We start from the raw sequence: 25,953 nt of genomic DNA, 5'->3' as shown, positions 1-25,953 counted from the left end.
GCCAAGTTATATATTTACTTTTGTTAGTTTATTCTTTTATCTTTGAGTATAAAAACAACCTGATGACAAAACAATTAACTGACTTTTGTCTTGAGAGTGCACAACTCCGCTATGTTTTTTAAGTACAGAGAAAAATTTTAAGACTGATTTATTGATTGTGCAGTTGAAGAAACTTCAGAAGAGCTGGATTTACAAAAAAATGGATGATTCAGATTTCTGTAGATGTGGTCAATGAGTGGTATCTTCAGAACTATATATTTCCTAGAACAACTTCGGAGAACATCTCATGAAAATACACCCAACCCTACTTTCAGAAAAATTCCCACAGAGTACGAAAGAGTTCAAATCATAGGAAGAGTGTTTGAAATCTGGTGGAGAGAACTATGATGTCCAAAATTAGAAGGCAGCATCTGCTCATTTTTCTAAACTCAGAGGAAGAATGGGAAGTTAACTGGAGCATAAAATATCTCATTTGACCATCTGCAAAAAAACTACAGAAAAAAACCCCCCAAATCCTCCAGGCTTCAAATTCTTCATCTAGATTTTAAGTTACTCCTCTCCCACTTCTGAAAATACAGGATTCTGGATCAGTCAACTGCATAGAAAAATGTTGCCATTAATAAAATTCTTACCCAAACCCAAGTTTAAATTTGTATTTTTTTCCATAGTCCTGGGCAGTTGACCACTGAAATTAAATTAATTCCATTCCTGCTGTTCATTTTACTCTGTTTTATACACCTCACACTGCCTGGCAGTGCGCTGAAGTCCAAGGACTTTGATCAGACCCATCTAAGCAAACGAAATCTTGGATATAAACTTCATAGCCTCAGTGCTGTTGTTTTGGTACTTCTGTGCCAAACAAACTGTCAAGTGGAGGAAGTTTGAAAGTGACTGACCACTTCTCTGCTTCCAGGTGGCCTGCAAGAGCCATTTTCTGTGTTGTGATCAACATCCAGTGAAAGCTGGGCGATGTATTCAGTTCACAGTCCATTTGATGGTAGCTATCTGTTGCTTTTTTTGCATTAACTACATTCAGGAAAAACAAAAGCTTTCAACTTCCTGTATAAGTGTCAGTGGAGGCACTTTACAAATGTGAGTCTTCTCAGCAGAAAGCAATGCAGAAAACTATATAAGAAATGACAGTAAATTCACTTTAATTTTAAAAATGGACCAATAGGACAATGCTAACCCCAAGAGAAATTTCAGCCTATGAGTGTATTTTCCAATAAAAGCAAGTAGACAGTTCAATAAAACTAATTAAATTAATCTGTCATCCCCACGGAACTTAAACAGGGCATGAAATAGGGGAACAGCGTCAATTCAGAGCTTTTTATTGATGTGTTGTGTTGGAGCATTTGATAGAATTGGTTGGGAGACAAAATTTGCAATTTTCTATTGATCATAAATTCAGTACCTATCTCTGTGTAACCTTTATTCAATATAGTATAAAATCAAACATCATACAGAGCCCCTAAATGTAGGAAAAACCCCAGACATAGAGATGCAAACTTAATAGATTATTTCTGAAATAATAATGGCTGATCTGTTTTATGGATATTTTTTGTCGTGGTATTTGCTGTGCAAGATACTTCATCTCCATTGTATAGACAGAAAAAAAAATATACCTAAAAAAAGGGAAATGACTTGTGTTCATTGCACAGTAGCTCACTGGCAGCACCAGATAAGGACAGAGGCACTCAGACTCTTGGAAACTTGGTCAGCCCTTCAATAATAGTGCTTCCCTGATAGCAGTTTTGGGTTTTTTTCTGTGATGTCTTTATTACTAAACAATTTCTAAAGATTGTTTCAGATAAAAGAAAAAAAGCATTTTCATTCTCTTGTATAACTTAGATTTTCTAGAATGTAGGAAAGGGAAATATTTTGTGATTGTGCTGTTGATAGCTTGATAAAGGTTCCATCATACAGTGACATATTGGCAGTGATTGAATTCTGTTGTACTATAAAAAGCAGTAACACAGAGTGAACTCTTGCTGTACCTCATCACCTTGTCTTGAAAGGCATCGAAGTGTACTAACTGCAGCTGTTGGCTTAGTTTCATGTCATTGCAATGAGATGAGGAAGCTCTCTTTTACAGATGTGGAAATGACACAGAGCAAATAATGTCAGAGATCAGAGCTATATATAGTGACTTAACAGGACAATCAGGAAACAGAAATCAAGTAACTTCGCTTCCAGTTAAGTGCTAAACTCTTTATAGAATTGAGTGCTTTTCTGTGTTCAATATAAAATCAAATACAATTGCCTAATTTCAAGAAAGTAGGTATTTGCCTTTAAAAAAAAACAACAACCAAAACCAGACCTTTTCAGGATGCTTTAATGTTGTGATTATAATGTCTAAAATCAAGCATTTTCCTGGGCTCTCTGACATTTTATTAGTTTGTTCCCACCTGCTGTAATCTTTTTATGATATTATTTGTTAAGAAAGGAACACTTTGTATGGAGATGTCAGATGCTTTTAATTATATACAATTCACTTGTTTCTTACAGCGCTTGTCTACTTGCCTACTAGTGCTGAATTCTTCTAGGATGCAAGTACACAGAAAGTTTTCATAATTGATTCTGCCCTGATTTCTTAGTATATCTCCTGCTCTTTTAAAGTGCTCTCCACATATGTATTTAATGTAGTTTCCTTGTGCTGAGAATGACTTTAAGCACGTTTGTGGTTTCTTTGACTGTAAAAAAAAATAAAAAAATCAAGTGTAGCAAATGCAGTGCTTATTTAAGAAATAAACTCAAATACATTCTGTTTTTCTTAGCTAAGCTTCAAAGTATGGCTTAGTGTAGCCAAAACTCAGAAGTCTGGAGCTCTTATGCACTGAAATAGTATTCTCCAATTAGTTACTGTCTAATTTAAAGCTCTTCTTAAACTGTCCCTGAAATGGAATTTATGAAATATAGCAGTATTTGCATTCTGCAAAGTACAGTGTAGATTTTCTGAAGCTATTGGAAGCAGGCCTACCTTTTTCAACTGGAAAAAGTGTTACAGCTTTTATATCCTGATACTCTCTCAAATTATAATTACAAAATACTATCAGTTGTACAGCCTCTGCCTTTAGAAAGCTGTGCTTTCCCCCTATCACATAAACACTCTTTATTGTTAGAACTAGGAATCTGCTCTAGTATGTTGGCATTGCTTGGTGGTGATAGATATCACTTGATCCCTGGTGTATACTAAGAGGTGTAGCTCCCTTAATAGGACTGTACTGGTTAATATCCACTGAGGATCTGTTCAGTGTTTCTCTCATTGTTTTCTGAATTTGTTTTAAGATTATTTTTCATCTTCCTCTGTTGGAAGAAGCCAGATTTTGCTCATGAAGGCTACTGAAATTATCAAGTGACTGACTACATTAGTGTTCAAATGGAGAAGGTATCCAGCAAAAACAGTGTTGAACTGTGGAAGAATCATACGTATTTTTAAATGATCAGTTGGTGTGAATGAGGTAGAAACAAGAAATATTGCCTCTTTTCTAACACTGAGACTATTTAAAGCACAACAGAGACATAGATATTGATACAGATAAACACTATATAAAACCAGAACGCATAGGTTCCATTTAGTAAAAAGGGAAAGAGACTGATACAGTAAAAGAACAGTTAAACTTTTGAAAATTAGGAGTTCTGTTGGTTTTAGAGAAGTATTACTGTAGTACATTAAGTTAGAGCAGGCGTGTGAGCATGGCTGAAATATACTTGAGAGTAGCAGTCATTCATCTTTCTCCTGAAGGAGCACACACAAGGAAAGTCCTTTCCTAACTGATTTTTAAACATAGTAAGTATTCAAAAATAACAACCAAAAGTAACAATTGGGACCCTTTTAGGTGAGGAATAGTCCCACTGAAATTACTTGTCCCACTCCATGGACTTATCCTAGCTGAGGACATGGTGTAGTGAGATATCCTTAAAAATTGGCATAACTGAGAAAAAAATTCAAGGCCATATTACTGATTATAGTAAAAATGACCTTTTTGAAGGAAAAAAAAAGCTAAACAATACTTTCTGTGGATTGTTATTTAATTTGTTATTTAATCAAGATAAGATCAAAGATCTTAGACAAAAAGGCTGCACCAGCTGAATTTTTGCCTAACTTGCACACTTAGGCAAGTATTTTAGTCAAGTTATTTTCTTTGCTGTATAGATCAAGTTTGACAGAAGAGTTCTGCTTCCTCAGTGCTACTGTGAGATCACTGTCATTGAAATTAGTGAGGATTGTGGTGGAGTAAGATTGGAATGGGATTTACAGGAATGCAGGTAGTTAGGGGATAGCCAATTCAAGTGCTGAGGGTGGGCAGATATGGCACAGTATCTATGACGCATCGCCTGCTTCTTTGAGTGGCAGCAGGAGGCTGTGCCCTAAGACTCCCAAAACAGGACTATGTGATGAAATTTAGGTGCCTGAATTGCCCATGAATTGCTCTTACTTATGGGCAGACATATAGAACCCTAATACTGAAATCCTCCAGGTACTTACTGCATGGGATACTTTGAGTTTTTGTGATGAAAACTTGGACAAACCGCATTGATTTACAGAGATTTATGCATATAAATACAAAGAAACAGTAAGATATCTGGAGAACATAGAAAGGCTTTTTTAGGCTAAGTAACTTTAAAACACTTTGTTCTATTCTCAGCAGGAGAACATACAAGCAGAGGGAGGCTGGAAGTTTTGGTTGGATTACTGCAGAAAATCTGGGGGCTGCTTTGATTGCGTTATCAAAAATTGATAGAAGGCTTTAAAAATTATCTTCCCAGCAAATTGGATTTTAAGCCTTGAAATTTCGTTTTTTTACCTCTTACAGCTTGTCATTTAGGGTAGATGAACTCAGCGCGGTACAATGGTTTACATAGTTACAAATAGGTAAATACAGGTACTTCTGCAGTATTTTACCACCTTGTGAACATGTCAAAGTGATATTTTATGGAAACATTTCAGTGACAGTCTTTGTTCTTGTTTTAAAATGTGGTTGTTTGCTGATGATGGGTTTCAAGAATGGAGATAGTGAATGAACATGAAATTTGTACTTGTGACCTCTGTTCAAGACAGTTATTATGCTACTCTGATTAAAATTGTTCTTTGTTCAGGAGTCCTGTACAAAGTCACTGTAGTATTTGAATCCCAGGTTTTTCATCAAAGCATAGCTTGGAAGGGATTTAAGTGATTCACAGGCCTTCTGCTGGCCCTCAGTCCAGGATTTGAAGATAAAAAAGTAAGGTGGAACTTACAGTAGTAGCTTTCCTGTATGTTTTTTTGTTGTTGTTGTTATATAGTTAAAGGAGTCTGTTTATAATTCTCAACCAGTTTTTGTTTTTGGAATGAATTAATTCAATTGAAAAAAAGGTGGGAAATATCTGGTAGTTTGTATTGTTTTGTGCAGTGTGTTATCCCAAGCCAGATTTTCTATATTATGTTACTGATTGCTCTGTCTGGTCTGGCTTTGAAATGTTTCAGACCATGAGACTTTTATCATTCTTCTGGGACTACTATGTCATCTAACAGATTACACTGACAGTAAGTTTTTCCTGATAATACAGGTAACTCTCTTCTCTGCTTTTGTGATCCAATATTCTCTGAAAGATGTGAGTGATCAGTGGACGTTTTCAAAAGATTCCCTTCCAAATTGGAAGACAAACAGAATTTTAAGCAATATAGAGGATAGATAGCAGGAGACAAAATAATTTATCAAGCTTCATATACTTTCTGATACAAACATGTTTCTGAAGTGTACACCATACTCTTTGGTGACACACCATTATGATGGATACTTCTTTTGAGAGACTCAGATATACTTTTCTAGAGACCTAAGTTGGCTTCTTACTTCATTTTTAAGATACAGACAGTAAATTGTCTAAAAAGTGAGACAAAATCTGTCTGCAGGATGAATATGTGAATCTTTCCATCATTTCAACTTTCTTCCTCTGCTACATTCTGTTGTGTTTGTATCCCTTATTTTTGATTTAAGTCACATGTTGTGAAGGCCAGTGTTCTGCAAAAGGATCTTGGCAGGTTGAGAGCTGTGACTGTGAATAATGAGTCAATTATCACTTAGTCAGGGGAAAGGCAGAGTGATTCGCTTGCTGGCTTGAATGTGATCCTTCCTTCTTCCCCTTTTTCAGAAACGGGAACAGAAATGGTTGAAATTCAGAACATTAGCAAAGAAATACATCTGTGATATTTGTCTGCTACTACAGATTGTAGTTTCCTTAACTTTATAATAACTTATGTGTGTTGTTTTTAATAATATTTTGTAAGATCATGACTGTTAACTGTTTCGAGGGAGCCAGTTAAGTGATACCTGCATTGGGAAGCTGTAGGTGTCAGTAATTACTTTGGACATCTGAAGGTGGATCTTACTGGTCGTGAGGCACTGTGCTTGAGGCTAGCAACATAATGTTTAATTTACCTCCCCCCCTTTAATTTATATGGCATGGCCTCATTATGCTCACGGTTGCATAGCTGATATTCTGTCTGCAGACTTGCTTTTAACAACTGCTTTGGGTTGCTTAGTCACTTTTTTTCTGAATTTTTTTTCACTTGCGGTCATTAATCTAGTATTACATTGCAGTTGGAATGTTTCATCAAAAGTAATGTTTAATATTCTGTAACCCAATAACTCTGCAATGGTCTTAACCAGAAAAAGGTTTCTGACAAAAGTTTATGACTGATCTCTTAGGAAAAGGGATAATGCTTCTAGCTGTAGTCTGGAGTTGGTAAATGGCACATAAAGACTATGAATGCACTTGATTTCTTACCAGCTATTTAATCTATCTAGCTTTTTAGCTGTGACAATAGCTCAGCTGTCCAGAAAATATATAACCTAATAAAGGAAGTTTGTCAGCTCATATGTACTGCCTAATTATAACTGCCCAACTGTGTGTCATAGGTTTTTTGATGCTAAAAATTATATTATTTTCTTTGGAAAATTCAGAATCTGTATTTTCAAGAAGAATGATCTGATTTATATCCCAGAAGAATGACCACAGTGGTATCCAAAATAAGCACGGGCTAGTACAGGAATATCATGTTTGTTCAGAATCTGTCATCTGTATGAATTATGTTGCTGATCATTCCAGTGATGATTTCTTTTGTCTCTCTGTTGGTCTGGCTGACAAAATTGTATGGCTTCTGGAAGCTTTTTATCACTTCTCATACATAAATGCTCCTGGTGTGGACAGGGAGGATACTGGGTCCTCGGTCCCTCGTTACTCTATAGGTCTGCAGGTGTTTGGCTGCAGTAATTCACCAATATACACTTAACTTAAAATACACTAATATCCTTTCGTGTCTTGTCAGTCTTTAAGATAAAACTTGCGAGTTCTTTGTATAAAACAGGATGTCCATCCATGCTTTACTACTACAGTAACAAAAAATTGAAGCTTTTTGAGATAGCCATCCTATGAAGTAGGGTGACTGTAAAAGTCTCTTCAAATAGTGAGTAACCATTTTACCAGTCAAGAATTTAAAAGAGGGTTTTTCTTGTCTAATGCTGCTTCATTTCCATGACTTGAAAAAGAGAGTGTGTAGGAGGAAGAGATTGCTCATATGTGCTGCTGTATCAAAATATTGTTTTAGGAAAGTACTTGCTAAAAAAGTGGGGAGAAGCCACATGTCACAGAGTCCTGGGATTTAGGAATTATTCAGAGAATCCATCTGTGATGTGAACATTAAAATCTGTTTGCTAGATTGCTCTGGTCTGGTGCAATTTTCTTTCTATGAACCCTACTTTATATAAGAGTGTGGACTTCAGGTTATACCCATTCTGCCAGTTCTTTCTTTGTGTCATAGTAATGGCAGCACAGAGCTGTCCCAGGGTATTAAGAACTCTGCCGTATGGCTCAGTGTAGTAACCCCAAGGGCATCATTAGTACTCTCCACAAGAATTGCTTCAATGCTTGTAACATATAATTATGCTTTAGAAATGCACTGCGGTGTTTCTTGTGGTTGCAAAGCGGATTTTTTAAACTAAACCCAAAAAACTTCATTAAATGAGCATTTGTTTTTCATTAAGAGAATATGGTGTGAAGTTTATTTGAACTGATTGTCCTGTAGCTGCTCCATATTTGATAATGGGACTTCTAAAAGAAAAAGTACTGCGTTTTTATTTTGGCCGTGATTACTGTATTTTTTACCATGTTGAAGGAAAAAAACCCAACTATACAGCATGGATTTGGAAATCCACACATCCATGCACATACTTGTCTGTGAGCAGCTCCTAGATCCAGCCAGTACTGTTGACATTTCATTTGATGATCACCTAGATGTAGCCTTTGTGCCCTGGGGCCCTGGCTGGTCAGACAGTCAGAAGCTCTTATAGTTGTCTTAACTTTGCTGTTGTTGTCCAAGGAGTTGTTAAAGGTCTGAAAGATGTCAAAAATTATCATTGAAATACTCAGTTCTGTTTCTGAATACTTCCCTATTTTCAGTGAGGACTCAATTAGCCACTATTGATGTATAAAATAAGCCCAAGAGAAGTTATTTTGATCTTCTGAAAATACACTGTCAAAACATTTTTCCAGTCTGTCTTTCAAGACCAAAGGAATTTCTTAAGGGAACAAACCCTGCTTGAACATCTGTATTTGTTCCTTAATTTCTGGACCTAAACTTTTGGCAATGAAGTATCACTGGTATACTGCTGTTTGTTAGTCTGATCCCAATAAAAAAGTATTTAGTTGCAAAATTTTCCCCTCAGATTACTGAGCGTTCTATAGTTGTTAAACACTGAAAGTAACACTGTGTAAAGAAACGAGGTGTTTTTCTAACTAAAGACATAGGAGCTGAATTATAGGACCTGTCAGTACATCTCATCACACAGCCCTGGACTGGTGGAGGAGTGGTGGAGGTTCTAGTGGTGGTGTCCATGGACACCCAGGAGCTCTGTGAATACTGACCCTGAACCAGCCAGTATCAGTACCAACTCTGAGAAGAACTGCCAAAGCTCACTTCTGTACTAGACAACATGGGCATTTGCTTTAGTGGTTGTGAGGTTCACATGTGAACCTACTAATAGCCAGTATAAATAGGGTGATACCAAGATACTGATGTAGAAAGTGTAAGAATTACTCCATTTGTGGCCCAGATCATTTCTGTACTATGATCAACATCAGAGCCCTTTCTTGTGCATGGTCAGAAGATACATCATTGATTAGTCATCTCCTTGACAAGTCAAGTGATTTTGTAAGCACAGATCCCATGTAAGCATCATTGATGGAATTTTACAATTAGAGATATAAGTGTTGGGAGTGTGTGTTGGTGTTTCGGAATGAGGGAGGTTTTCTGGTTTTAATGTTAAAAGTGTACTTCTGAAATAGCTGTGTGCAGTTGCTGTTGGACTGATGTATAGTAGTGTCTCAAAGAAGAGATTCTTCATATATATTGGTGTTTGCAGTGTCAGATGAAGACATGGGCGCACATGTTATGTGCCATTTTGTCCAGAATTGAGAGAGAATTTAAATAAAGCTTTAGAATAAAAGCTGAGGTATAATTCTACTGTCTTGCTTTTTTGGGTATTTCAGCTCTTGGTTGGTTTTATAAATTTTTCTGTACATTGCATAAGCTTTTGAGACAATTAAGTTTTCAGTATGGAGGAACAGGTGATACTCTATGCACTTGAAGTTCAAATGAATATTTGGTTTTATGATAAGGGCTGCAAAATACTTGTTTGTGTTGCACATGGAAGCTCTGAGCATGAGAGGAAAAGTGAATGTGTAAAATAAGTCAGTATTAGATCTAAGGAAATACATGTTTTTCTTTTTCTTGGGTAGTGCTTTATGTTATCTGACCTGGTGTGATTCTCCTTGCAGAGAAAGAGGAGAAGACAATTCAAGGAAATAAAGTGGACTACTTAAGAAAAATATTTTCTACTTCTGAATTATCAAACAGAAATAAACAGAATGGCTCACCTGAAAGAAGCAAAGAAATGTGGGTATCTCTTCCATCACAGATGCCAAATGAGAATGAGGTAAGGAGTTACAACTGTCCAAGTGGACAGGCACCACATTGAAAATATGAAGAGATACACTGTTCAAATGTTAGAGGCTAGTGGTATTTATCCGATTCGAGGCAAATATTTAAAATACTATGGAAGTGTTTAATGCTTAGAGAGGCACCTACAGGGATCGTGTTTGGCAGTGGCATTTGCCTTGCTGAAGAGCTGCCATAATCCAGCTATTAACTAAGGTGCCCTGCAATGGCCATGTGATGCTTTTGCTGAAGATTGCAGTAAGTAGTAGAGGTTGGCAAAAAGGAAAAGAAATCTTGAGAGTATGGATGCCAGCACGTAAAGATTTATTTTGTTTCTTGTAGATTTTAGGAAGTATGGAGTTCTGTGTTACCGAAGCTGGATTACTTCAGATGCCTGAAGTAATGCCTAAGTAAACAGCAGGCAGGCCAGAGGCATTTTTAGTCTTCTGAAACATATGAGATTAGGGATTTAACGTGTAGGGACAGGAAAACAACAGACGTCATCTGGAGAGAGTGATATGGAAATCTGAGTCAACTTGTTAAGAACTTCTGCCCTCCTACCTGACAAAGTGACAAAGCTGTGATTTAACCTGTACTCAAAATTTCCCTTCATTAAAGTTTTTATTAAAAAAGAAGTAGCACATCCTTTTGTGCAATACACAGAGCAACACACTTAGGGGTATTCAAATGGTGGGCCTGCCAGGCCTCAGGCAAAGAGCACAAAATGACCTTTTCCTCCCCACTAGGACTATTCCACTTGAGGTGGAATCAAGCAAGGCTTTTAAAACAATCACATTCTGTCAGTTAATTGTGTAATAATAATGACAAGATTCTTTTTAACATTTTTTTTCATGAAGAATAGTGTTGCTTCATTGGGATAGTCTGTCTTTGGGTCTCTTTAGCCACTTTGAATTGTCCATAAAGCAATGTGTGAATTCCAGTATCCTTTTTGTAACAGAACATCTTAATGCTTGTCTTTGTATCTAAGGAAAAAAGCTTCAGACATGGCTGCACATTTTTGCCACATTTGCAGTTTAAGAAACAAATACAGTGATAGTAGAATGCATTAGAAAAATTGCTAGTGTAGTAGCAGGAGGAGGCTGTAATGGGGTAAATTGACCACTGTGATCTTTAAGCCTACCCTGAGGAAAGGAAAGAGGGGAAAAAACTGCTATTGAAAACAGTGCTACTCCTCTAAATGCTGCTTTTTAGGCATGTTATGGTTACTTGCACTGTTGTTCCAATTGATTCAGTCTGGTCCTGTGTAGGTTTTCAGGGAAATACCTGCATCCGTTTTATTTTCAGAAGCATTGCATTCACTTCTTAAAAATTTTTATATACAACGTATATAAAGCTGTCTGAACACAATCCTGAGTAATGTGTTCTAGGGGACACTGCTTGAGTAGGGAAGTTAGACAAGGTGACCTCCAGTGGTCCCTTCCAACCTTACCCATTCTGTGATTCCGTGAACTGTATGTGTAAATCAGTACAAGCTTTGACTTACTTTGGTTCTGGTTTGTGCATGTAGGTATTTCTACATATCTACCTGCAGACAATGATGAATGAGAGCTGGAAAGCTGGTGGATCAGATGGAAAGAATCTCAGTCTGTCTGAAAGAGTGAAGGTGGGGTTTTCTTTGATTTTTTTCTGAGTGGAGATTATGATCAGAACATGACTGATTTTTGCTTTATTAACTTATAAATTACTTGCAATTTGTTGATGTATTTATTTCCCATCTGTGGGAAAGAACAATGAGAGAAATCCAGAATTTTTTCAAATATTAGTGAGTATGTGCTTTTAGAGTGTAAAGGTTATGTAACTCTTGATGTGAATGTTGTCAAACCAGGTTGGAAAAACTTATCTAAGAACATTTCTAATTACTTCATAGAAACACAGCAGACAACTCAGTGCATATAGTAAATCCTCCATGGTAACACTAGTTACATATAGGCTGGTAAAGGCCTTTCACCCCGTGCATCTATTCAAAGTGATACTTGAAATGACAAATGCCTTTTCTTTTGGTACCTTTTAGATGGTTTAGACTGTTTTCAAGGAACATCAGTCTAAAAAAACAGTAGAGCAATGTCCCAGATGAAATACTAGAAATTTAATTATTCTTAGCTTTTTTACTTCCCAATCAGTTCACCATTAATGTCAAAACAGAAGGATCAAGCTCTAGTTTGCCTATAGCATGTACTGTCTCTGTGCCATATGAAGTGAACTTGCAAAATAGCATAGTAACTTATCATTTATCTTTTTCCTATGAAAATATTTTACTTCTCCATCTTTCCACTGAGTTCCTGAAAAAGTTGCTGTACAGCTTGAGCTTCTTTCCATCACTTACATTGATATGCGGCAATTTTGGCAGCAATTATTATATTATACCTAAAAGTATTTCCTTTGGGTTACACATTTCAAAGAAAATTCATATTCTTAAAAAAATGCAAGGGAGAATTGAAAAGATGAAGCAGACAATTTAATGCATTTTTGCTTTGCTCTAGGTTGTACTAAAAGGAATGGAATTAATACATCTTAATCTATTTTGGAATTTGGGTTTTTTACAGCAGGTGGACAAGTACTTAGATTGGGAAGATATAGACTCAGATGAAGAGACATGCAGTGGTAGGTTTTCCCCCTCCATATTCACTGTCATTTTCTGTCTTTGAATGCAAATGTATGAACATGATTAAAGATTATGAGCATGAACATGTTTCTTTGAATGCAAGAGTATGGACATTAATTAAAGAACTAAAAGCAATGATATTCCTCAGTTCTTCTATTGCCAGAAAATTCCCCACGTTGCCCCAATTCCCCAAATTAAAGTACTAATTTCCTCACTCTTAAGAGGTAATGAGAAAATAAATTAAAAGGAATATTTATTAAACTGTGTCCTTGTGAATAGTTATTTTTGTCAAGATTTTTAGAAGTGCGGAACACTTCTTGTTAGCAACATTTCTGCATTTTCCTGCACTTCTGTTTTATATGGAAATTATTTTGATTACAGAAGTTTCTTACAAAGCGATTGGGTGCTAAGAGACAGTTCTGCAAAGTGGAAGTATTTAATGAAAATGTTGTCCCTACCTATTAAAATGATTCCATCCTGGGCTTAAAATAGATGAGACTGATTTTGAATTAACAGTGAAGTTCTTTAAGAGTTCCAATTATGAGCATTTTGAGTTGTGTTGAATTGTTGAATGTCTATAATAATTTTAACTCTCCCACCTCCGAAAAATAAATGAAATGTTAATGTCTATAGTTATTTGTCTGTCATAGGTCCTTGTGTGGTTTTTATTGCCACCAGAATTGACACTCTTTTAGTATTTAAATTAATTTTCCTCATTTATACATGTGATTGTGTAAAGAAACCAAGCCACAGAGATGAAGGGATTTGCTTGAGGTCACTGACAGAAGCTGCTACTGAGGAGGACTTTGATCCTTGGTTTCTTACTCATTGCCATTTGATTGGTCTGTCCACTCTTACAGTAAAGATTTGATTAGTCTTTCTGTATATGCAGAATTCCTATGAAGTCAGAGGGCTTAGAGACTTCTAGTATCTCATAAGAAAATAATAAACCTAATAAACATAAGTCAGGTTTACAGCAAATATTCTTACTTCAACCTGGACATTTCAGAAAGAAGGTAGGAAGACAGCAGTGCTACATCAGGTACAGACATCAAAGATTTCTCTTGAGTGTAGTGTTCATATGTGCCCATTTTTCCCTTCATAGACAATTGTTCTGTGTTTATGCCTTAAATTATAGTAATATCTGTTAAAAAGACCCTGGAGCTTACTGATGTAAGCATAAAAATTTCACTTGTATCGTAATGAAATGATAATTGTCTATGTCTAGTTCATTAAAGTATGGTTAGATGTTGTGAGTTCCAAACAGGCCCCAAATTGGTTGCTGAGAATTAAGCTCAACACTAAAATACTGAGTGGAACTGTGAGGAAAGAAGAGCTCTGCTAGTGCTTGGGGTTAGCTCATCACAGAGAATGATGACAGACCTTGCCTTTCTCCAGCTTTTGGGTCATTTCTGTGTATTTGTGTGTGTGCAAGAGTAAATATCAGTCACATACGTTTAGAAACCCCTAGTAAAACACGCTTCATTTGAGGCAGACTTGCCTTAGTGCAGAAAGAAACTGTATCAACAAGACTCATCACATCATTAAGCATTTAGATTGCATTTTACAGCATGGAAACACTGCTGAGCCAGACACTTACTATTCCTTTTAAACTCTGTAAGGAAAGTGAACAGCATCGAAATTTATACCTGGGAAATGCACAGCCTGGATTTTGCCTGGGGCTTCTTTGGTGGAGATCATTGTTGAGTCAGGCTAAAAAATTTCCCCTTGACTCCTAAGTGCAGAAAATAGCACTTATAGCTTGATGATTGTCGTACATGTCAAAATCCACTTGAAAGGCTTTGTAATAAGAGAGGTAAAATTTTACTCCTTTAGAAACCATAGCAACAAAATGCAATTTAAAATATAAAATGACGTCACTTCTATTGTTTGCAATAATAAAGTAATCTAAAATAATATCCCTATTGACCACCTTAATAGGGATTAATTCTGAAGAATTCCAGTTAGTTTATAAATGAAGCAAAGTGTGACACAAATTTGAAAGACATTCTTTTGCTGGCATTTGTAAATGCTGCCACCTATATGTCAGAACAAATGATTGATTTAAGACTTCATATTGACAAAACAAGCTAAAAATATTGTATCTTTTTTTACACAGTAAAAAATATCACACCTTGCTAGTGTAATTGCCACAAGCTTTTATCTCTGTGCTTCATTTAGCTTTAAAGGGCAGATCAGTTAGCTAAGTTAGCAACTGTACATTAATATAATAAATATTCGCACCTAGGGGCAAGTGGCTCAAAATTGACAAGTGTGAAAGGCATGATAGAAAATAGATGTTAAAATATCTCATATAAACTAGTGCTTTTTGGGAAATGTCCTGGAAGAGTCATTCTAGTGGGTTTTTTTCTTTTTCTGATGTATTTTGCAAAGTTCAGTGTCTTTTAAGGTGTGAATGCATGCAGCTGCTTCTTACAAATGAAAAAAACAGCCCATGGAGTTGGCCAATATGCAAATTCATTGTGGCTGTTTTTCTTTGACATCACTGGGCTGAAAGCCTGAAACCAGGGCAATGCTTTGCATTGTGGGACTTTGGCACAGTAAACCATGATTGGCAAAGTAAAATTGTTGCCCTAAACTATAAACCATAGCTTTAATGCTTCGTGTAGAGACAGCGTGTGTATGGTGAACTGTTTAATCACTCTTTCTCACTGCATTTAATCTGTAACTGTAAGTTGCGTAAGGCAACAATAGAGATGATCAGGCTTTCTTCAGGGATAGATGGAGAATACTTAGTGCCTGTGTTGCCCTGTGTTTGATCAACAGAATTCCTTTCCAGGTCTGGTTACAAATCTCTTGCTGCAGGGCTTTAAGGGTAGTTAGGTAATAATAGGCAATATTTGTATAAAGTACAAAATATGTGAAAAGCATGTCTAGAGACCTGGAGTGTGCTATTGTTTAAATACAAGAGAAAATGAAAATTAAATTAATTAAAATTACAACAGGACTAGTTAAATATATGGATGAGGCTGCATAGGCAAGGGTGTCAGAGTCTCATCCTAGTTCAGCTTGGAATACTGAGTTACTGCAAATTTATCTTTTCAAGGTCCTGGTTGTCTGTAACCCCACAGAGGCTGAGGAGAACCTAATTGACTCAGTTACTTTGAAGCTGAGGCCAAGCATAACTATTGAGTAATTAAATAATTATTTAGGCAAATTATATCAATATCTGTTATTTTTCATAATCCGTGCCTTTTTCATTTATATTTTGAGTCTATGCTTACCTCCAGAAAAGTCAGATTGAGGAAGAGGATTCAGAGTTAAATTAGGTGGATTTTTCTAAGTACGGGGCTCCCCCCAGCTGGTGAATCCCTTTCTTGTTTTTCTCCTCCAGTCTCTGCAATCCATTTAGCACTGCCTTGAGATGATTTCACGCTAGGCAGCTCTTTGGGACTAACAGCCTGAAGCATGAGAATCAGAGGAGACTGCAAAATTTAGCTTTTAAGCTTTTTTTGTTATCATTGCCTCCCTTCTCAGCTGCCCATCAACAGCATTTTTGTGAAATGTAGTGTCTGAAAGTGGTAAAATCTGTGTCAGTGCATATATATTTGGGCATTGTTTGGCTACCATAAAGTTAAAGATATAGACAGGACTTTGAAGTTCTTTACTCTTGAAAGTTTGAAGCAGACCTGTACCAGTAGATTTTTTTCTATACCTATAATTAATGGTACACAATAAGCAAAAAGTCCACCTCAGCACTGTTGACAGATTAAATAATCACTTTCTGGGTTTTGAGGGGGGAGTGACTAAAGAGAATTGTTCAGTTTCCAAATGTGCCGTCATTAAAGTATGCTGGACTTGAGTAAAATCTTTGGTGTTCACTGCTATATCATCCAGGGAGTTGATTCTTCATGATATGAGAGGTGCATTTCAAAATGTCTTCTCAGTTTTTTTGATATCACTGCCTGTTCAGTTATCTCTATATATGGTGCCGTTGGCAGTATCCAAGGCTTTCCTGTTGCTAATTAATCACCTCCACAGAGAACATAATTAGCAGCTTAATTAGGATCATCATCCAGTAGTGCTGTAGCAGCAGCCTAAACAAGCTGTGAGGTACTGGCTAGAACTTACAATAGCCTGGAGTTCCTTTGGGTTCTCCCACTGAGAAGGACTGTCAAAACTCTCTAATTTTTCTCTCTGAAGGAGTTTCTTTATTAAACATTATCAGGGAAAGCAGCATTTACCAATTAGACTTTCATATGCTGTCACACAGCCAGGATAGAGAGAGACAAAGCTCATTTCTGGCATGTCTACTGGCAAACAAAGGTTGATTACATTCTTATGGGGTGATTGAAGGGAATTTGAAACATTATTTGCATTTCTAACAAGCCTTAAAAAGTGGAATTGACATTCTGAGTATGACAAGCACTTCTCGCTAAAAGCAAAAATAAGTTTCCTTCTGTTGTCCTAATTCTTAAGAGTTATCTTTCTGAGCCATTGCCAGACTGTTGCATAACAGTGCTTCCTCCTCATCTTCCCTCTCTGGATTGGGCTGTTGAGGGGGAGAAGCTCTTAGTGCAGAAATAATCAGTGTTTATATCAGGAGGTGATACAAACCTCTTCATGTCCAGACTTCCCTTACTTTAGTGAGGGTCTAGATTTAAGGTGCATGTTTGAAACAATACTGGAAGATGCCATTGTCTGTAAATAAGCATTCTCATCTTCCTTCTGTCCTACAAATATTTTTGACCCAAATTATGAAAAAAGGAGCTGCAGAGCATGTGAAGACATAGATACCCGTGGACTGTGCTGTCCTTTTCAGGAGGCTTTCTCATATAACTGGTGCAGAATCAGAACAGATGCTATGCTGAGAACAAGTACTGAAAGCACATAGGTGGCTAGAGATTGACATACACAACCAAGAGAATAGGTATGAAAACGAAACCACTTATGTGTGAATATGAACCAAGAAACAAAAATCTGGGAATGAAATACCCAAGGGAATTAATTCAACTCCTTTTAAAAGAACATTTTACTTTACAACTCCAAACCCCGTTGGCTTTGAAATAGTACACTATTCCCAGAAGAAAGCTCAATGAAGAATTTGATCATGGATTTTTTTACAAAGGCCTAGCTAGGAAATCATTATTTTCAAATGCAGATTTACAGAAGAATGAGAGGTACATAACTCCACTACTTTGGTAAAATTGTGCAGGTATAGTTAAATAGTAACTTCATCCTTTCCACTCTGCATCTCTGTATCCTCTTATTGGTTCCATTAACTAACATTTAAGCGATGCTTTGAAAATTTATTCTGAAATTTCAAGAGGAATGTAAATGTAGTGTAAAACTGTAAAGATACTTGTGTATCAGATGGAAAAAATAGCAGGTAGATTTACATAATTCTTTGACTAAACTGCAAGACATATGGTCCCCTTAAGTTCTTTCATAAAAACATTACTGAGACAAGATGGATGCATCTGTGCTGTAGCAGAGCTGAGATTGATTCATGTTAAAAGATATTTTTCAACCTAAGGCATATCCTTCTGATCTGTCACAGAATGCAAACCCACTGTTCCCAGTGTTTTGCTTAAGTTTGTAAAGGAAGAGCAATTCAAAAAGGCTGTGCATTTGTGAACTGTGGGCCAAATCCTGCCTGCATGGACAGGTCACATGTTGCTCTATCCCAGATATGGGGAAGTCCTCTCAAGTACCTCTTTTTGGAAATTTAGGGAGGAAAAAACATCCATGAAATATCCTTGGACGAGAGAGTCATCTGGCACTGTAGTGGGGAATATTAGTACTTCTACCAAGTATTTTTACTTAATGTTTTGGGAGAGTCATATTAGGATGCTTTGCAATGATTCTTAATGCCCAATGTACACGTGATGAGAAATGAATGAGCCTACTCGGCTAGTCAATGGCAGATGAGGTATTTTATAACTTATACTGCAGACATCTCTGTTCAGGACCTTCCATCTTTGTTATGAATTAAATGGGTGTAATCCCAGGTGTTCTCTGAGTTTAAGAGCATCTACATCCAGATTTTTTAATGCAGTGTCCTCAAGGAAGAAGACCTACCTTGATTTTTGCTTAGTATTGTATTACTATTTAGATTGTAGCTCAGGACTGCATGGATCTGTTTTAATGATAGCTTATGCAACAATAAGTGCAGCACACTTTGACTAACAAGATTCTACTTGTGTTCTGAGCAGTACAAGATTTTAACAAGATTTTGCTAATTTATATGTCGACTGGAAGGTTAATGTTGACTATTTTTTATTCAGCAGGGTCATTAGTTCTTCCAGGAGAGGTGGAACAGACAGGGACTTATTGTACACCCATTTTTGATAAGCCTATTCAACTGAAGTTCAGAAACTTGTCAGTTCCACAGCCACTGGACAGCAAACCCCAAGAGGTATGAGGTTTCTTTGTTTAAACACTAGGGGCTTGGGGTACTTTTTTTTCCTTTTAGCTTCTAATGTTATTTCCACAAGAACAGATGGATCTAGATGGAGTGTGTTGAACCACTGTGAGTTAACATGTCATATTAGTGATTTTTAAATTGATAATGAATTCTTAAATACATTAAGAATTGAGATAAACTCTCTATTTTATCTCTCACACTGCTACTATATAATCCTACATTTTCAAAATGTGTACTTCAATACTTCAAATGCTATATGGGCTTTTTAATATTTAATTTATTTAACTCACAGAATATTCAAGTAAACTCTTGCACTTCCCGACCTTTTAACAAATCCTTACTTATGCAGAATGATAGGCCATTTAATTTTTCAGTGATCTCATGGTATTCTGCAGTTCTCTTTGGCTGGAAAATAGGAACCATTTTCTGCAACAAGGAGGTAGTGAATGGTCCCTTTAACATGACAGTTCAGAAAAAAAAAGGATTTAAAATATATTGTGGTCAGAATTGAGATTTGTTCCCTTGGAAATGAGTAGTAGCAAGATGCTGCTGAGAGTCTGCATTGTCTAGGTCTGGTATGGAGAGGTTTGCTTTATGGACTGTGAGCATTTAGTGAGACACAGTCAATACAAGCTTTAATTTAGAATTGCCATTTTCCTTCAGAATTTCAATTCTTTTCAAACTGCAACAGAAGGTGTAGATTGCTCACAGGCTTATTTTAAGTCATTAAGCTTCCTATCAAAATAGTCAGTGTGAGCATTAACTTTTGGGGATGTTTCTATTGCAGAGAATTCTTCACCACTCCTTTCCCCTGCCTGATCATTGTGCTAGAAGCTGAAGTTACCTTCTGGCTAAAATGGGCCAGTTTTGATAGTTTCATATGCTTATTGATGTTCCCATGAGGCTTAAATCAAGTTTATAAATGACTCATGACCAATGAAGGTTTGGTGTTATAGCAGTGCATATGGTGCCTCCTGTCCTGAGCTCAGCTGTGTTTAGTTCCTTGCAATAAACCCTTTACTATAAGGAACAAGGCTGCTTTGGGAAAAAGTAGACGTACTAAAATGACCTCTTAAGCTTTGATGCCCACCATTCTGTGAATAAAAATACTCACTCTTTTCTCTAAGGATTGACATAATTCAAGGTTTTTGCCTCGAGATATATCCATTGGCACAGAAAATAAAAAAAGAACAACAAAAAAACCTAGAATGCTGTTTTATAGCTTTCTTATTTGATAACTTCTGTATAAAACCAAAGAGGAAGGCGGGTTGTAGCAGCCTGCAGTGTTCATAAAGGACTGCATATGATTCTTTAAACTATATCTCATGAAAAATAGATAAAGATCCCACTGCATGCAAAATTCATGTCCATTTGAGGAAAAGTTAGGTTATGAAAGAAACTGAGTATTATTACATTGGTTAAGAGTTGCTGCATTTTTCAAGAAGAAGGATTTACAATTTTCACAACCATTTGGTTGGTGCCAGGCTACTTAAGATGAAGGCAGTTTTTTACCTAAATTATAAACATATTTGTGTCTTCATTTAGATAATATATCTGTGGCCTGATTTTTTAGAACTGTCAAGACTGAACTGGTCCATTTGAAAATCCCTCAGTGCTTCAAATTGTCATTGCCTTGAAAATTAAGTCTTTCATTGCTCATGGCAGAACTAGTTTAGAGAGGGAAAAATATTTTTCCCTGGAGACATCTCTGCTTTGAAATGAGACTGTTCTCTGTCCATCAAAACAACTCTGTTAGGGAAGGGCAACAGAATGTGACTGCCTAATTGATTTTCTTAGAGAATGGAAGACTATTCCTTATGAAAAATAGCAGCATGTCAAATGTCTACGCTGTGGAAATACTTGTGAGGCACTTCAGGGTAAGGTATGTATCTCTGAATGTATTGCTGGGGAAAGTTTGAAAAATGAAGCTCTGCTAAGACCCAGTTTATAACCTGGCTAATTGTTAGAGACCAACTTGTCTGCCTGAAAATGTTTTTCTGTCAAAAGCTGTTAGGAAGTGGCTTGGTGAATGACCCAGCAAATTATTTGTGTTGTCCACCAATGTTCCTTCATCTTTCTTTCCTCACTTTAGACATACACATATCACAAGATTTCAGTATTGACAGAGCAGCATACATGACCTCCCACAGGCCACTGCAGTTTGAACCAGCATGCACTCAATGATTGAAGTACATTATCATAGAACATTTTCCTTCTCTACCCAGAAATTTATTATCTCCTTTATTTCTACTAAATACTGTCTTTCATAAAGGACATCATAGCTTTTTTTATGTCTTAATGCCTGCTTCCTAGGGTCTTTATTTGTTCTTATTTCCCTCCCTGCATACACATGAGTGCAGTTGATGCATATTTTCCATCCACTCAATATAAACTTGCATTCAAAGTGGGATTCATCTCACCTAACTTCAGCTTTAGATGCAGTCTAATTTAGTCCTTCAGTCATCAAGAGGCAGAGATAAGCAACTCCATAAAGTGATTCATCCCATTTGCTATAGGCATTTGTCATAAGATGTAATATGTCTCCATCCATAAGCTCTGGCTGGGCCATTTTTTGCTAATTAACTACCTTAATCTAGAAACCTAATTTTTATATGGCTGGGATTAGGAAAGAATTCTATTCTCCCTTTTTTTTGTGTGTGTGTAGTTTCAGCATTCAAAAAAGTATTTACCATGCCTGTCATTTTATCTTTATCTGTGGCATGGCAGCATCTATCATCTAAAATACGGCTTCCACTGAGTTTCTTTGGTTTAAGGTCTTACTGATAGGCCTCAACTGAGGTTTGTTTCTGCTACGTGCTGTGCATAAATGCAACAAGAACATGGAAGAACTTAAAGACAGGATTGACTAAGTGAAAGAAGATGGAAGAGTTATGTCTTCTCAGAGGCCAGTAAAGACACAAAGATTGAATGACTTGTCCAGAATGATGAAGCAGAAGTGGAAAACTGGACAAGATTTATTGACTTCCAGTCCAGTGCCTCAAGCTCAAGACAAACTTTTTTTCTCCTGCATACCCCAGTATATGTTAAGCTTATATAGATCATAGCGCACATGCCTTCCCCCCAGCTTTTTTTTTAGTTTGTTGTCAGTGAACTAGTGAGTTTTCCTATGAGTATGCAATGAAATCACTGGTGAGTGTATGTGCATACTTTGCATAATTTGATCAAGTGAATCATAGATGCCATAATTACACAGAAATACAAGTTTTAGGAGGACAGAGACAGGCTGTTCAGTTAACTGTAACTTCACTCAGATTAATAAAAGAACTGAGTTGCCAGTTATTGATAGACTTTTGAAAATGTCAACTTTAAGGTATTTTATTTACGATATTACTTCATAAAACAGCCACTAGCAAAATACTTCAGTTATTAATATAATTATTACATTCTTTCCCCCCTTTAATTTGGAAATGCAGGAACGGTAAATGAAAGTGATTTTTTCTTCGGAGAGTAAATCACAGAAGCAATCTTAAGCAAACTGGCAGTTTTCTATTAGAGCAGGATTCTATTCCCAGAGAGCTCTCAAAAAGATTTCAATTAGATGTTAAATTAGACACCTGAAATTCACATATTTCTCTCAGCTCCTTAGGCATAATAACCAGATAATAACTTGATCAGCTCAGAGGATTTGGTGTTCTATTGTAAGATGTCTTCCTTTTGAAATACATAAAAATTCCAGTTTGTAGTATAAAAGTTTTAGATTACTTGTCTACAAGGAAGGTTGAAGTCAATGGCTTCTTAGGAGAAGAAGCAAAAAAAGAATCCCTACTGCTTTGAGTATTCATTTGAGAGATGGAGCATACTGATAAATATGCAGTGTGGACAAATTTTTCAAATGTGAAATGAGTGGATAACAGAAAAATTGTTAATGGGGTGAAGTTGGGTATGTTCTGTTTTGGCATCTAATTTCAGTTAGGATTTTGGGGTCGAGTTTTGTAAACAAAAGTTTTTCCACTATTTTGCTATGTCTACCTAAAATGTTTCCTGGAATTACATGAAGGTCAGCACAAGGTCATAGGGAATGTGTGTATACTTTCTGTAACTATGTTGGTAGAGGAAAATAGAGTTGCTTTTGTAGAATCCGTATGAAGGCTTTCTGTAGTTTAAACTCTTCTTAGCTTAGTTACCTATAGATATGTGTCATGGTTTAACCTCAGGCAGACACCAAGTCCCAAGCAGCCACTCACTCTCACACCAGTAGGATGGGGTAGAGAATCAGAAGGGGATAAGATAGAAGACTCATGGTTTGAGATAAAGACACTTCAATAGGGAAACCAAAAGCTTGTGCACGCAATTCCCTGGTTCAGCCACCTCCGGGAGAGTAAGGCCCCGTCAGATGTAACAGTTACTTGAGAAGACAAATGGCATCACTCCAAATGTCCTCCCTTCTTCCTTCTTCCCCCCACTTTATATACTGAGTGCGATGCCATATGGTCTGGAGTATCCCTTTGGTCAGTTGGAGTCAGCTGTCCCTGCTGTGTCTTCTCTCAACCTCCCACACCCCCCCCAGCTTCCTCACCAGTGTGGCAGTACCAAAAGCAGAAGAGGCTTTGGCTCTCTGCAAGCCCTGCTCAGCAATAACAAAATCATCTCTGTATTATCAACACCGTGTTGAACACAAATTCATAACACAGCCCCATACCATCCACTGTGAAGAAAATTAACTCTACCCCAGCCAAAACCAGCACAATGTGGTAACAAATATTGTTAAAACCAAACTAAATGAAAAGTCTGTGCCTTGCATTGTATTTTAGAAGAGTGTTTTGGATTTCTGCAAATGAAAGACAGGTAGTAGAACCCTTATTGGTGGTACAACTTTTTACCTGCTTACTGGTGACCTTACTGACTTTACAAAGAATTCCAGGAGTGTCTCCCTGTGAAAAAGATGAAAATGGACATGAATATGGTGTGGAGGTCAAGGAGCTGACCTTTGAGTTGATGGGAATGAAAGCTTGTGTGCAAGCTTTATCTCATGTAAACATATTTCAAATGTGCTATTTATAAAAGTTAATGATGGTTTACCTTGGATAGTCCACGGACATAATAACTGCAAGCAGAATGAATGCTGTTTTCCAGGCCAACTCTATCTACAGTTTTTTCCATTATAAATGCCCATGGTCTACAGGTCTGCATCTAGTATGATTCATATGCTCCATCATCTGTTTAAGCCAGTGTATGACAGGTCCCTAGAAAATTAAGCAATACAGATGATTAATAAAGTGATACAAACCCAAATAATTGTTTCCTGATCATTCAGGCAACATTACAATTTATTAATAAAGGAGGTAGATATTACCCAGATGCTCTCTGCCATGTCTATCACGTGCCTGGCCACCAGAGAGGAATCCAGCTACCACTGGGCCTGTGGCATTAGCTGTGTCAATGCCAATTCTTACAAAATGTTGCATCAAATTGTGCAGGATACTGAGCAGTCACCATAAGATGCTGACTGTTCTTCCTACCTGTCAGCAAACAAAAAATGTGTATTCTAAATTTCAATATGTCATTAGTCACTGGCTTCACCAAGGATTCATCAGAAGCTTGAAAAAATAAGCATACGTTTAAATCTTTTGCTGATTTGGTGCTGAAGTACTTAAATCTTTGAAACACATTTCTAGGCATGTTATATTGACTTCTCATGGTATAGGGAGCATTCCTGTACAGTTTTAGTAGTGAGGATGTGTCTCCTGTGTTACCCTGAAATTCATTTTATGTAACTGCTTACCATAAACCTTTTGTGTTGTGGCCCTCTGCAGTTTCTTCTCAGCATAGGGCCTGCCATAGTTATTCATTTTCATTATTTTATTTTATAGGCAAGTTGTTTATTCTAAGATATTTCAACCAGAAGCAATAAAATGCTATACAATATGTCAACAAAGCACATATTGGCAAATGCAGTGAGATTCTTATGTTCATCATGCAAGAAATACAAACCAGCCAATTGCATATCTATGAGATGGTGAAAAGAAATTATTGGAGTCTGAAAATTGATTATGTGTCATTTTGCTCATTTCAGATCTTTCCTTCGCTGAAACTTTGTTCTGGAAATCATGTTACATTAGTATCAGATGCATGTATGCTGAAGCTTTACGTAATACTAGCCCAAATTTTAAGGATATGGAATCTGTCTTTGAAATTTAACATAGCTGCACATAACATGTCCATATCCCCACAGCCTTGCTGCTACAAGTGGCAGGAATATAATAGATGTATGCTGGGGTGGTTTTTAGATTCCTTGCCTTGAGCAAAATTAGTTAATGATATTCATTCAGATACAGTACAGTACAAATGGGGCACATTAAATGGCTTAAATTAGGTCAAATTGAATAATTGAATTTATTCTTTTACTTAAAAAGAGCTTAATCAGCTGAGAGTGTTAGAGTCAGAAAAAAAAGTTTAATTAAATATTAATTAGAAGTTTATATTTTAAGCTACCTTATTATCACTTGCAGCAATATTATTTATGTATCTGGTTTTTCTCATTACAGCTACTGGGGGATGATGTTCAACCATTTTCACTTGATGAAGAATTTGACTATGACAATGTGGCAGTGACCCCTAAGTTCTCTGAAGCCGAGCTGAAGGCCATTAAAGAATTGTCTAAAGAGAAGAAAACGGGTTCAGCATGAGCTGAAGACTCAGTCAAAGGCATTCTGTGCAGGCTGTTGAAATGACATTTTTATGGGACAAATCTAGCTCTTCATTGTACCCCTATTTAATGTTCTTACCTGCCTGGTCAGTAAATGACATCCCTGAGATTTTTTGTTTATTTTACCAGCGTGCCTTGGAGTCTGTATTGGGTCAGGATAGGTATGCTGGAGTGACCAAAACAAGATGGTGGATTTCAGACTAGCACGATGGCTACTCTTGCTTATTATTATACTGACTTGGTTCCTGACTAGTGCAAAGCTGATCTTAAAGCTGTGTCATGGTTTGAGAACTCCAAAA

General features: G+C 36.7%; 1 protein-coding gene across 11 annotated transcripts in view; it reads left to right on the top strand.

The window, feature by feature from the left end:
* Positions 1 to 25,732, top strand: part of CUNH11orf74 (chromosome unknown C11orf74 homolog) — a 42,009-nt gene extending 16,277 nt beyond the window's left edge. For 8 of the 11 annotated variants that reach the window (XM_027642534.1, XM_027642532.1, XM_027642535.1 and 5 more), the window contains 5 exons: positions 9,817 to 9,974; positions 11,505 to 11,600; positions 12,541 to 12,598; positions 18,848 to 18,978; positions 25,494 to 25,732. In XM_027642534.1, coding sequence (XP_027498335.1) covers positions 9,817 to 9,974; positions 11,505 to 11,600; positions 12,541 to 12,598; positions 18,848 to 18,978; positions 25,494 to 25,634 — 584 coding nt within the window. In that variant the 3' untranslated portion in view covers positions 25,635 to 25,732. The remainder of the gene's footprint in view (positions 1 to 9,816; positions 9,975 to 11,504; positions 11,601 to 12,540; positions 12,599 to 18,847; positions 18,979 to 25,493) is intronic. The other 3 variants (XM_027642540.1, XM_027642542.1, XM_027642541.1) reach the window with 3 other exon arrangements.
* Positions 25,733 to 25,953: the final 221 nt, after the last annotated feature.

This window comes from Corapipo altera, unplaced genomic scaffold (assembly GCF_003945725.1).
Source record: "Corapipo altera isolate COAL_440 unplaced genomic scaffold, ASM394572v1 23b, whole genome shotgun sequence".
Taxonomy (NCBI): Eukaryota; Metazoa; Chordata; class Aves; order Passeriformes; family Pipridae; genus Corapipo; species Corapipo altera.
The sequence above is the reverse complement of the archived record's forward strand: the minus strand, read 5'-3'. Positions and strand labels throughout refer to the sequence as shown.